Below are 13,934 nucleotides of genomic sequence, written 5' to 3'. Positions count from 1 at the left end.
ACTGTGTGGCTCGGGAAGGCTGCAGCTTCCCGGCTGAAGAAAGTCTTCACAGTCTTTACAGAACAGCGGAAAAGGAGAGAACCGGGCAGCTCTAACTGACCCGGGTGAAGGAGCCTCCCCTAACTGGAAGACAGGGTGTGAACTCTGAAGTAAGGTGCTCCAACTACCAAACCACAGCAACATCCTCACAGCTCATCTCTCCCTCCCATCACTCAGCTGTCTATCCTCTCCTTGTCTTTTTCCTTTGCACCCCTATTCTCCTCTACCCCCAACCCTCCCATCATATTGCTTTAGTTTAAAAACTTTTAGTTTATTTCTTAAGGGTGGGCGTGGCTCTGCGACCCCATGGCAAGCCCCTCTTCGCCAGTGGCGGGGCCTTCCCACACGTATGATGCTGCTGCTGTTGCTGCACCTGTTGCTCCATCACCGTTTGCATTAATAAAATCGAAGCATGGGATCAAGAGCTACGTCCACCCAAACATGTCAATAGAGGTATGCGTAAAGGCAATGGCCGAGGTTGTCGGCCCTTCGTCCATTGTTGCTGCCTCAAAAATGTATGGGAAGGCAGTGTTTTTCCTGAAGACCGAGCGGGCGGTGTCCCTGGCTCTGAGCAAGGGGCTCACCGTGGGCGGGACCTTTCTGCCAGTGGACCCCCTGGAGGCCACTGCGCAAAAGGTCATTCTGTCGAATTTCCCACGCTTCATTCCTGGTGAGCTCCTCCTTCCCCACCTGCACCATCTGGGGGAGGTAAAGACGTGGCTCAACCCAGTCCCACTCTGTCTTCGGGAGAACAGCCTCCGGCATGTGTATTCCTTCCGCCGTCAGTTATTTATGCAGCTGGCACGGGAGGAGGTCACGGATGGCCACTTCAACGTGGAGTTCCAGGGGGTGGCCTACCGCGTCTTCTGGACCTTGGACAGGACACGGTGCCATGTCTGCAAGGGAGTGGGGTATGTTAGTAAGAACTGCCCCAACCTCCCGGCTGCCAACTCCACCTTGGCGGCCCAGGGTGGCACTGCTGCACCTCCTCCCACCCCCCCCCCCACACCTCCACCAGATACCGTTCAGTCGGTGCCGGAGGCTGTGATTTCCACGGCCTCTGGCGGGGTGAGGAGTGCCCGTCCTGGTGGAAGGAAGGCGCGGAGGAAAAATAAACATCAAGAGACACGTCCCCTGGACACATTGACATAACCCGAGCCTGACCTCAGCCCAAGGCCCGATCTCGGGGAGCCCACTTGCCCCAGGGCTGGGCTCAGGCCCAGGGTGACTGAAAAAAAAAGAGTGCGGAGGCGGAGGCCTTTGATGGCATGGAGGTCTCTGAGCCTCCGCGCCCAACCGGGAAAAAGAGGAGAAGGCACCCCTCCACGGAGGTAACACAGGGCCCTGAGATGCAGGGCCTATCTGTTGGAGGGGAGCTATCTCCTTGTTCAGGTCCCCAGGTTCCCCCTACCACCACCATCATCAAGGCTGCAAAGTCTGGGCAGGAACTCCCTACCCAACAGGATGGAGGGGACGGGGGGCCCTTGTACATGAGGCCCCTCGTGAAGGAGTAAGTGGATGCCTGCTTGTGGTGGGGGAGCCTGGGGACGCCTCCCATTCTCCCACTAGGTTGGGTGCCCTGAGTGGAGGGGAGGGCGAGGCCCCAAAAGGGTCAGCCCTCCCTGCCAGAATCCACTGACAATCAGGAGACACCTAACCTGGTTATAACCGAAAATGCTGCCCCATCTGCTGGGCCTGTGGTTGCTGGCGGAGCGGGAGATGGCCTCCTCTCTTCGCCTCCGGTCTTGGCTCTGGCTGGACATCCGGAGTCGGGAACTTCCGTCTCCCCCAGACCGCTCATTGGCCTGGGGTGGAGGTGGGTCCTGAACCGCTAGTGCCCACAGGCTTCAGTTGCACAGTAGAACCCAGAGAGGACTCCTCCGCCTTCGATCCTGGGGGTGGGATCGTGACGGAGGTGGGACCAGCTGGCGCGGCCGAGACGTCCGCCCCACGGTGTGCGGTGGACGTGTTGGCTGCTGGCGGTGACGACCCGGATGAGGACGGTGACTCGGTGTGGGGCACGGAGGACGTCCTTGATTCCATCGCCAGTGAGGTGGTGGAATCCCTCATGCCTCCCACCGAGTCTCCTTTCATCCCCACGGCAGAACTCCGGGATTTCCTCGCAGCTTGCAGGGATTGCTGCAATAAAGTTCAGCTGGCCCTCGGCCGTTGGTCGAGTCTGGCGCTGATCATCCAGTCCGTCCGTGCCGCCCTCAAGAAAGCGGGCAAGGTTGCGGGTGTGCAACGGTTTGTGAGGCGCCAATTTAATGTGTTCCTCAATGGGTTACTGGGGGAGTGGAGGGCCAGGTGCACCTTCACTCCCTCCTCACAGTGAGCTGTTGGTGACGGGTTTTAAGTACCTTTGACATGAAGATAACCATAGCCAGCCTCAACATCAACGGCAGCAGGGGGTCTCACCGCAGATTTCACAATCTCTCAGTCCTTAGGGGAGAGACGCGGTGAGCTTTCTGCAGGAAACCCACACGGTTCCGGGAGACGAAGCCACCTGGCTCCTGCAGTGGCAGGGTGGGGTCTACATGAGTCACCTCACCCCTATTTCTAATGGGGTGGCAATCTTGTTGGCCCCGACTTTTCAGCCGGAGACATTGGAGGTCAAGGAGCTAGTGCCGGGCTGCTTGCTCCACCTCGCCGTTCGCCTGGGTAGCGTGCCGCTCCACTTTGTGAACGTGTACGCGCCCAGTCCCAGCGCGTTGCAAGCGCGCTTCTTTGAAGAAGTGTCCGCTCTCTTGAGCTCCATCGATAGCGGCGAGTGCATCATCCTCGGGGGGGATTTTAACTGCACCCTCGAGGTGGGGGATCGCTCCGGTCCCCAGCGCAGCCAAGCGTCGGTGGAGAAGTTGAGGGAACTGATCAGCTCCCTTAACTTGGTGGACGTCTGGTAGAATCTCCATCCCGACTCCAGCACCTTCACGTGGGGGTCTGGAGGAGGAGGGTCCCGAATTGACCGCCTCTACTTTTCTCAGGCGTACGTCTTCCGCATCTCGGCACCTCCATGCAACTGGTGCCGTGCTCGGACCACCGCCTGGTATGGGCGGATTTTATTCCACTCCGCACGCGGGAGGGGTCCGCGTACAGGCACTTTAACAACCGACTGCTTCTGGGCCGTCAATTCTGGGCCGACTGGAGAAGGAAGCAAGGGGGCTTCCCCTCCTTGAGGCTATGGTGGGATGTGGGCAAGACTCACATCTGCGTCTTCTGTCAGGAGTACACGAAGGGGTCGACCAAGAGGCGGGAAGCCGAAATCGGGCACCCAGAGAGGGAGGTGCTCGACTTGGAGTCCCGCCTCGGTCATGCCGTCGCGGATCCGGCCCTGTGGCAGGTGGACAAAGAGAAGAGTGCGCTGAGGAACCTTCAGCTCGTAGGGTCCTGAGGCGCGTACGTGAGGTCGCAGATCCAGATCCTGGAAGATTTGGACCGCGCCTCACCCTTCTTCTACTCGCTGGAAAAATGGCGGGGGGCTCCGTAAGCAGCTCGTCACGCTGCTGGCTGACGACGGATCCGGAGCGAATGGGCCTCCTGGTCCGTACTTATTACAGTGCATTGTTCTCTTCGGATCCGTCCAGCGAGGACGCGCGCAGAGTTTTGTGGGAGGACCTGCCGCAAGTCAGCCTGGAGGGCGCCGAAGGATTGGGGGCTCCACTTACGTTGGCGGAGCTGACTGGCGCCCTCCACCAGCTCTCAAGGGGCAAATCCCCAGGGCTGGATGGGTTGACCGTGGAGTTCCTCAGGGCGTTCTGGGACGTCCTGGGGGACGATTACGCACGGGTCCTGGGGGAAGGCCTGGCGACCGGGGAGATGCCCCTATCGTGGCGCAGGGTGGTCATCATCCTGCTGCCAAAGAGGGGCGATCTCCGCCTGCTTAAGAACTGGCGTCCGGTCTCCCTCCTCAGCACGGATTATAAGATCTTTGCCTGGGCTATGTCTACCTGCCTGGGCTCCGTGCTGGCCCACATGATCCACCCCGACCAGTCCTGCACAGTCCCGGGCCGGTCCATCCAGGACAACATCCACCTGGTCCGGGACCTGATCCATCTTTCCCAGAGGACTGGTCTGTCGGTCGCCTTTCTCTCCCTCGATCAGGAGAAGGCGTTCGACAGGGTGGATCACAAATACCTTTTCGGGACTCTGCGCACTTTTGGACCCGGGCCGCATTTCGTGGCCGGGTCCGACTTTTATACGCCGCCGCAGAGTGTCTAGTCAAAGTTAACGGGTCCTTGACGGCGCCCCTTCGCTTTAGGAGACGAGTGCGTCAGGGATGTCCCATGTCCGGCCAATTGTACACCATCTGTGTGGAGCCGTTCCTGTGCCTGCTTCGCAGGAGGTTGACGGGATTGGCTCTGCGCGAGCCGGCCATGCGGGTCGTCCTCTTGGCTTACGCCGATGACGTGCTCCTCGCGGTCACAGATCCCATTGACTTGTGAAGGATGCGCGACTGCCAGCAGACCTTTTCTGCCGCTTCCTCCGCGAGGATCAATTGGGTGAAATGTTCCGGTCTCCTGGTGGGTCAGTGGTGGGTGGACTCATTACCGGGGGAGTTGACACCTTTTGCATGGCGCACCACGCACCTCCTCTATCTGGGAGTCCATCTTAGCCCCGCTGAGGAAGCCTGGCCGGCAAACTGGCAGGAGTTGGAGGCGAAAGTCATCACTCGGCTGGGGCGCTGGACGGGACTGCTCCGAGTGCTTTCCTCCAGGGGCCGAGCGCTGGTCATAAACCAACTGGTGGCCTCGATGCTGTGGTACCGGTTGGTCACTTTGGCCCCGCCCCCTGCATTCGCCACCAAGATCCAGAAGAAACTCGTCGATTTCTTCTGGGGCAAGAGGAAACGCTGGGTCTCTGCCGCGGTCCTGAGTCTCCCGATTGAGGAGGGTGGCCAGTCTCTGGTGTGCGTCCGCACTCAGGCTGCGACTCTCCGCCTTTGGACGCTGCAGAGATACCTGTACGTCAAGTGTCCTCCCAGATGGTGTGCGCTGGCGACGTATTTTTTCCGCCAGTGTCACTGCCTTTAAGACGACACGCAGCTCCCAGTGGAGTCCGTTAGCCGCACCTCTCTGAGGGAGTTGCCTGTCTTTTACTGGGATCTATTCAGAGTCTGGAACATGGTCACCTCCAGTCAGGGCGCTCCCCCGCCAGCGGAGGAGAGCGCCTCGGCTGCCCGGGTGGCCGGCTCCAGGGACGGTCCGGCGGGCGGAGGAGCAGCCGAAGCCCCTGGGATGCCCCTCACTGCGGGTGGCGAGGGTGTTCGGGAGCACTCCGCGCTCCCGGCCGAGCTGACCCCCTCTCAGCCAGAACTGCTCATTGGACCCAGGCCCCGAAACCCTCCTCGGGAGCCGGGCCTGCACAACCCGAGCCGCCTCTTGGAAATGCCCTCCGTGCCATTCCAATCGGCGTGGAGGGGTTTCCTGCACGGGCTGCTCCTGCACACTCTTCACTTCCTCGCCCTCGTCAGCCAGCCGGACACGCCCTGGCAGTCCGCGTTGCCATCTGGCGGTGAGGGGAAACCCCGATGGAGGTGTCTCTACGCGGGAGTCTTCCCCCTTTACATTGGGGACCTGGTGTGAAGGGTGTTGCACAGGGCAGTCCCCTGCAATAGACCTTTAAGTAGTTTCACGGACTCCCAGGCCGCCTGTACTTTCTGCGGCCTGGACAAGTCCGTGTTTCACATATATATGGAGTGTGCGAGGTTGCAGCCCCTCTTTGAGTATTTGAAGGGGCTGCTCCTCAAGTTCTTGCTGTACTTCAGTCCGATGCTCCTGATATTTGGGCACCCAGTGCGGAGGGGCGTGGGCCGGGGGAAGGATGTCCTCGTCGGTCTGCTCCTGGGCCTGGCCAAGGTGGTAATTCACAGGTCCAATCTGCGGGCCATTGGGGTTTCCATCCTCCCTGATTGCCTGCCCCTCTTCTGCGGTTACATTCGCGCCCGGGTGTCCCTGGAGAAGGAGCATGCGGTGTCAGCTGGTACGCTTGAGGCCTTCCGCGACTGGTGGGCACCGCAGGGACTGGAGTGCATTGTCAACGCCTGGAATGGCATTTTAATTTGAGTTTTTGGTTTATTTATCTGTTTTTAATAAAGTTATTTTAAAAATATGTATATAAAGGGGGCCTGAGGAATAAAGGCCCCCTCGACATGAAATATATAAAAGAGGCCTGGGATTTCAAGGCCACCTTATATTAAAAAAAACGGGGTTAGATACAGAGTGAAGCTCCCTCTACAAAAGAAAAAAAAACGGGGTAAAAAAAAAACAGGGTTAGATACCTGGAATGAAGCTCTACACTGTTCCCATCAAACAGTCCGAGGTGGGGTAGAGCCTGTGCTGTACCTGCCCTGAGTGCTTGGTGCTGTTTATATACAATGTCGGCATTCCGATCCGTGATACCAACACTCCAACAGCTAAAAATCCCCAGGGAGAAGTTCATTAACAATTAACAATTTATTAACAAAGGATATTGGTCGAGCTTCTCCTTCTGGTCCATGTTTTCGACGCTCTCGATGAGCTTGCGGAGTCCCCGGATCCAGTGATCTGCCTCTTGGGCGGAGTCAGCCACCAGGTCCAGGTTCCCTCGCCTGCCACGGAACACCACAGTGAAGCAACGATCGGGGGTGAACTCCTCGGCTATACTCTGCAGGACCTCAGACTGGTGTCCCTCGCGAACTGTCTCAATGTCACTGATAGAGACTGTGTGAGAAAGCGCAAAATGCAAAGCACCTCCTTCACCCAACATCCAATCGCTTGTATTTATCCAGTGCTTTAACATAGTAAAATATCTCAAGTCAAAAATTTCGCACCCAGTCACATGAGGAGATATTAGGACAGGCAACCAAAAGCTTGGTCAAAGAGGGAGGTTTTAAGGAGCATCAAAAAGGAGGAGAGAGAGGCAGAGAGGTTTAGGGAGGGAATTCCAGAGCTTAGTGCCCAGGCAGCTGAAGGCACGGCTGCCAATGATTACAGAGGTAGAGAGGGGCAACAGCCATGGAGGGATCTGAAAACATGGATGAAAATGTTAAAATTGAAGTATTGCAGAAACAGGGAGGAAGGAACTTAGATGCCATTTAATTAGTTGTGATGTTTTTCTTCATTTCTCCCTCTTCCCTCTCTCTCCTCTCTACGGGCACCTGTTGTCTGTTTGGTACCCAAACCCCAGGCAGTTCCCATGATGGAGACTAGACAGTGAGTATGAGGAGTATCATGCCTGAGGACTCGTCCTCACAGCCAGCTACACACAGCAGCTATCAGTAGCTGAGGATCCTGCCTCACTTTACTCTCACTGCTCCCAAGATGACATTTCTCTCTCTCAATCTCTCTCTGTCTCTTTCTCTCTCTATCTTTCTCTGTCTTTCTACCTCTCTTTCTGTCTCTCTCTATCTATGTCTCCCTATCATTCTCTTTCTTTCTCTAAACGTCTCTCTCTGGGTTTCCAGACATTCTCTTACTCTCCTCAGTCTAAACATTCCCAGTCTCTAAACATTCTCCATTCCCCCTCTCTTTCTCTCTCTTTTCTCCTCTCTTACTCTCTCTCTCCCTCGCTCTCCTGTTTTTCTCTCTCTTCCCACTTTCTCCCTCTCTCTCCCCTCTATCTTTATCTCTCTTTCCTCTCTCACTGTCCCCACTCTCGTTCTCTCCTCTCTCTCTCCCCTCCTCTCTTCTCTCTGTTTCCTTCTCTCTCTCCTATCCCTGTCTCTTCTCTCTTTCCCTTTCTCTCTCCTCTCTCTCTGCCCCCATCCTTCCTTCCTCTCTCTCCCCCTCTCTTTCTCCCTCTCTCTCCCCTTTGTACTCACTCTCACTCTTTCCTCTCTCTCTCCCTCTTTCTCCCCTCCTCTCTCTTTCTCTCTCTTTCTCTCTCTCTCTCTCTCTCTCTCTCTCTCCCCTCACACTCCCTGCACCTACTCACAGGTAGACTTGGGGTTGCCGGTTTTCTTGGACTTGTACCAGATGCTCATGCAATCCTCCTGCAGTCTGAAATATCGTTGCCGCTTCCAGCTCCTGGACTTGACTTTTCTCATCAGTGACCCCGTCAGCATCGACTGGAGGTTCTCATCGACCTGCAGGCCTGCAGCGAGAGACCAGGCAGAGCTCAGAATTAACAGCAAGGACCAAGGAGACAAGCTCATCGCATCACCAAATACTCCCTTATAACAAATACACAAACTTACACCTCCACCCCTTCTGCCTCCTTGTGGGCTCTTAGTCTGAAGGTGTCAAGCACACCCCAAGACTGCTCCCCATGGCCGGTCTTCATTGTTAAGCCGAGAGAGCAAACATCAACAGGCTGCTCGACCTTGAAAGCCTTCACACTCAATATCCATCCACATTTGCTTTCCAAAAGAGGATCACTGGATTGGGATCAGGAGCAGGAACTCCCTCTAACTCTGGATAAGGATTAGGAGTAAAACTGCTCCCTAACCCTGTCACAGCAAAGGGATCAGGAGCAGGAATTCTCTTTAACCCAGAGGCCATTGGACAGGGACTATGTGTTCTGACCCAAACCCATTTCATTTGCTGAGGGAAGGTTCCAGAATTGTTTTCCAGAGCCTCCAAGGTAATTCAAGCAAGGCATACATCAAACATTCCATGGAACCTTCCACATTCTTCAGGACTTCCCTTCCTCAGGAGACTCCCAGAGACTCAGGATTCACTGGTCTCATCCAGGCTTAACATAAAGCTCACAGTTCTGGTGTTCAGTCACTTCCAAACAACAGCCTATCCCGAACTTCTTCACACGAAGGCTAATGGAATTCTGGAACTCTCTCCCCCAAAACACTGTGCATGCTGGGGGTCAATTGTTTTTTTCAAGACTGAGATTGACAGATATTTGCTGGGTAAGGTATTGAGGGATATGGAGGAAATGTGGGAAAATGGGGTTGAGTTGTGGAGCAGCCAAAATCTGATGGAATGGTGGAAAAGCTTCAAGGGGCTGAATGGCCGCCTCCCATTCCGATGTAACAGGATCAAGGGGCTGAATGGCCTGCTCCTGATCCTATGACTGCCTGTACATATTAAATAGGGTGAATTTCTCACACGTGTGAGGTGAGAATGACTGCCCTTGAGATCAAGGCAGCATTTGACCGAGTATGGCATCAAGGAGCCCTAGCAAAACTGAGGTCAATGGAAATCAGGGAGAAAACTCTCCGTTGGCTGAAGTCATACCTAGCGCAAAGGAAGATGGCTGTGGTTGTTGGAGGTCAATCATCTGAGCTCCAGGACATCACTGCAGGAGTTCCTCAGGGTAATGTCGTAGGCCCAACCATCTTCAGCTGCTTCATCAATGACCTTCCTTCAATCATTAGGTCTGAAGTGGGGATGTTCGCTGATGATTGCACAATGTTCATCACCGTTCGCAACTCCTCAGATACTGAAGCAGTCCGTGCAGAAATGCAGCAAGACCTGGACAATATCCAGGCTTGAGCTGATAAGCGGCAAGTAACATTTGTGCCACACAAGTGCCAGGCAATGAGCATCTCCAACAAGAGAGAATCTAACCATCTCCCCTTGACATTCAATGGTATTATGATCGCTGAATCCCCCACTATCAACATCCTAGGGGCTACCATTGACCAGAAACTGAACTGGAGTAGCCATATAAATACCGTGGCTACAAGAGCAGGTCAGAGGCTAGTAATCCTGAGGCGAGTAACTCAGCTCCTGACTCCCCAAAGCCTGTCCACCATCTACAAGGCACAAGTCAGGAGTGTGATGGAATACTCTCCACTTGCCTGAATTGGTGCAGCTCCAACAACACTCAAGAAGCTCGACACCATCCAGGACAAAGCAGCCCACTTAATTGGCATCCCATTCACCACCCTCAACCTTCACTCCCTCCACCACCGACGCACAGTGGCAGCAGTGTGTACCATCTACAAGATGCACTGCAGCAACGCACCAAGGCTCTTTAGACAGCACCTTCTAAACTCGCGACCTCCACCATCTAAAAGGACAAGAGCAGCAGATGCATGGGAACACCACCACCTGCAAGTTCCCCTCCCAGTCACACACCATCCTGACTTGGAACTATATCACCGTTCCTTCACTGTCGCTGGGTTAAAATCCTGGAACTCCCTTCCTGACAGCCCGAGGACTGCAGCAGTTCAAGAAGGCAGCTCACCACCACCTTCTCAAGGGCAATTAAGGGTGGACAATAAATAGTGTCCTAGCCAGCGACGCCCACATCCCATGAACGAATAAAAAAAACGTTATGCTCTCCTCTAAGTGAGGAAGGTCGAGTTGGCGGGAGGGAGGTCACTGCACTGTTGTCTCTGCGCTCCCAGTGAATCTCTGCTTCGCTGTCCTGTGAGTCTAGCAATCCCTGCGTCCCCTCCCTGACCCCCGCCCCCCCCCCCCCCACCCACTGCCAGGGTCTCCGCTGATAGAATGAGTACTTACGCACGTTGGGCCTGGCAGAGGCCATTGGCACCAGTCCAAACTGCCAGACACTCCACGATCTGGAAAAATAAACAGCATCGGTAAAGATTGCACACGTCCCTAAATTAACAAGAACAACAAATTGCCTTTAATCATAGAACCTTACAGCACAGGACGAGGCCATTCAGCCCATCATGTCTGTGCTGATTCTGTGAAAGAGCTATCCAATTAGTCCCACTCCCCCCAACCCTGCCCTTTCCCCAGAGCTCTGCAAATTTTTCCTTTTCAAGTATTTATCCAATTCCCTTTTGAAAGTTACTATTGAATCTGCTTCCACCGCCCTTTCAGGCAGTGTATTCTAGATCATCACAACTCACTGTGTAAACGAAAAATTCTCCTCATTTCCCCACTGGTTCTTTTACCAATTATCTTAAATCTGTGTCCTCCGGTTACTGACCCTCCTGTCACTGGAAACAGTTTCTCCTTATTTACTCTGTCAAAACCCTTCATGATTTTGAACACCTCTATTAAATCTCCCCTTAACCTTCTCTGTTCCAAGAAGAACAATCACAGCCACTCCAGTCTCTCCACATAACTGAAGTCCCACAACCATGGCACCATTTTAGTAACTTTCCTTAGCACCCTCTCATAACTTGCATTTCTATAGCAACTTTCAGGACCTCAGAACATCCCAAAGTGCTTTACCACCAATGAAACACTTTTTCAGTGTAGTCACTGTTGTAATGTAGGAAACACAGCAGCCAATTTGCACTCAGCAAGCTCCCCCAAACAGCAATGTGATAAATGACCAGATCATCTGTTTTTAATGATGTTGGTTGAGGGATGAATATTAGCCCAGGACACTGGGGTGAACTCCCCTGCTTTTCTTCAAAATAGCATCATGGGATCATTTGTCTCCACCTGACAGGGAAGATGGTGCCTCATCTAAGAGCTCAGCACCTCTGACAGTGCTGCACACCCTCAGTGCTGCACAGGGAGCTTCAACATAGATTATGTTCTTGAATCTCCGGAGTGGGACTCGAACCAATGATCTACTGACTCAAAAGGCAAAAGTGCAACTCACAGAGCCATGGAGAACAGAGCAGGAAAGGCTGGATGTTGGAGCGGGGATGGCGGCGTGGGAATTCTGGATAATGTGGGAATACTGGATGGATATTTTGCACGGCGGAGTGGGAATTCTGGTTGGTGAAGTGCAATTGTAGATGTTGGTGTAGGAAAATTGAATGGTAGCATGGGAATTCTGTGCAGCAGTGTGGGAATTCTGGCCAATGGAGTAGGAGTTCTGATTGGTGGACTCAGGAGTCTGGATTATAGTATGGAAATACTGGATGATGGAATGGGATTTCAAGATGACGGAATGGGAATACTGGATATGATTGGAAGTCAATGGTCAACAATGCTTGGCACAATTTCAAGCTTTAGCAGCTGATGTGTGTGAGTGAGCAGTTTCACTTTTCCCGTAATCCTGTCTGTATCAGTGACTCGCTATCCTGGACTGGGCAGGGGGCATCTAGGCAATGGTGGGTGGGGATGGGAAGCCTCATGCTGATTAACTCTTAAAGCACCAGTCAGGGGGCATCTACCATCTATGGTACTCATTTATCTAGTGGCGTTGGGGAGGGTGCCAGCTGACTCTTGGTATTGTTCTCAGCTGTGATATACTAAGTAATGATCATTCTCCACTAACAAACCTCCCAAATTCCCTTGCTATTATACCTGTACAATATGCACAAACTGTGCCTGATCCACTCAATTAACTCACTTTATGATTCTTTATCTGGTCCTGTCGAAGTCTCCTGGACACAGTTTATAATGTTCATGGTATTGTACACTGCACGACTGCATATCACAGCCTCGTTACAAAGTGGCACAACCTGGAGTTAAAAATTCACACAAGGAACGACCTACATTTAGTAGCAAGGGCACAGGCTCTGCACACACATGAATGCACACAAAACAGGCCGTGGTAAATAATACAAGAAGGACATTGAATATAAGACAGGACTCACCAGAGGAGAATGTACTCCATTGAGAGTGATGAGGAGGCAGATATCCTTCAGGAGACTGAGAAACACTGTGTGCGTCTGTCCCGCATCCTATTGACTCCAGGGTTGAGTTGCTGAATTAGCTGGAGAAAATTGATCAGCTCCTGTCAAAGAGCTGCCGGGAATCCAGGCCACAGCCTTAAAGCTAGGATGACAGCAATACCTCTTAGCTGTGGTCTGAGTATATTAACAGGAACAAGTGTGGCCTCCTGCATTTTTAATAAGGTATATTCTACTCACATGCCAGAGTACGCTTTGTGTGTCTCTTTCACAGAATCATAGAATGATACAGCACAGAAGGAGGCCATTCAGGCCATCATGCCTGCGCTGGCTCTTTGAAAGAGCTATCCAATGTTTTTTATCCGTTCTTGGTATGTGGACGTCGCTGGCTAGGCCAGCATTTGTTACCCATCCCTAATTGGCCTTTTATAAGGTGGTAGTGAGCTGCCTTCTTGAACTGCTGTAGTCCATCCGGTGCGGGTACACCCACAGTGCTGTTAGGGAAGGAGTTGCAGGATTTTGATCCAGTAACAATGAATGAACGACGATATAGTTCCAAGTCAGGATGGTGTGTGTGGCTTGGAGGAGAACTTGCAGCTGGTGATGTTCCCATGCATCTGCTGCCCTTGTCCTTCTAGGTGGAAGAGGTAGTGAGTTTAGAAGGAGCCTTGGCATTGCTGCAGTGCATCTTGTAGATGTTACACACAGCTGCCTCTCACCTGCTCTTTTCCCATAGCCCTGCAAATTCCTTCTTTTCAAGTATTTATCCAATTCCCTTTTGAAAGTTACTACTGAATCTGCTTTCACCGCCCTTTCAGGCAGCGCGTTCCAGATCACAACAACTCGCTGTGTAAAAAAATTCTCATCTCTTGCTCTAGATTTTGAGCAATTATCTTAAATCTGTGTCCTCTAGTTACCAACCCTCCTGCCACTATTTCTCCTTACTTACTCTATCAAAACCTCATGATTTGTGGCACCTCTATAAATTTCCTCCTTACCCCTCTCTGCTTTAAGGAAAACAATTGCAGCTTCTCCAATCTCTCCCTCCCTCTCTCTCCCTTTGTTACTTTCCTCAACTCCTGTCTGTTTTGTGGGTCCAGTCCCGAAGATGCCAGCAGCCCCTTTGTACCTCAGCCAAGTAGCCATGGTTCATGCATGAGCCTCAACAGTTAGGCTATTTGACTGCATGAAGCATCACAACCGAGCCCAATCCTGTCCTCACCAGATCTCCACACAGGCACACATGCATCTCCCTTCCCAAGAGGAATCACTGGTTACAGTGCCTACAATTTGCATTTATATAGCCCCATTAAGGTAGTAAAATAGACCAAGGCTAGTGGAAAGCCTCAAATGTACCAGCGGACATCGGGCTGCAGACAGACGCATGGAAGAGTGGCCAGGCAACCAAAGCGAACCCCCTTCTACCCAATTCCCACGTCTATCATGGATG

The 13,934-nt window shown here is 53.0% G+C and overlaps 1 protein-coding gene across 1 annotated transcript in view; it reads right to left on the bottom strand.

The window, feature by feature from the left end:
- plcd4a (phospholipase C, delta 4a) overlaps window positions 1–13,934 on the bottom strand; it is a 98,620-nt gene that overhangs the window by 44,499 nt on the left and 40,187 nt on the right. The window contains exons 2-6 of the mRNA XM_068034772.1: window positions 12,449–13,118; window positions 12,202–12,313; window positions 10,440–10,498; window positions 7,951–8,109; window positions 6,509–6,737 (exon numbers count right to left, since the gene is read on the bottom strand). Coding sequence (XP_067890873.1) covers window positions 6,509–6,737; window positions 7,951–8,109; window positions 10,440–10,464 — 413 coding nt within the window. The 5' untranslated portion in view covers window positions 10,465–10,498; window positions 12,202–12,313; window positions 12,449–13,118. The remainder of the gene's footprint in view (window positions 1–6,508; window positions 6,738–7,950; window positions 8,110–10,439; window positions 10,499–12,201; window positions 12,314–12,448; window positions 13,119–13,934) is intronic.

This window comes from Heterodontus francisci, chromosome 7 (genome assembly GCF_036365525.1).
Source record: "Heterodontus francisci isolate sHetFra1 chromosome 7, sHetFra1.hap1, whole genome shotgun sequence".
In the NCBI taxonomy this organism is placed as follows: Eukaryota; Metazoa; Chordata; class Chondrichthyes; order Heterodontiformes; family Heterodontidae; genus Heterodontus; species Heterodontus francisci.
This window is presented reverse-complemented; position numbering and strand designations above follow the sequence as displayed.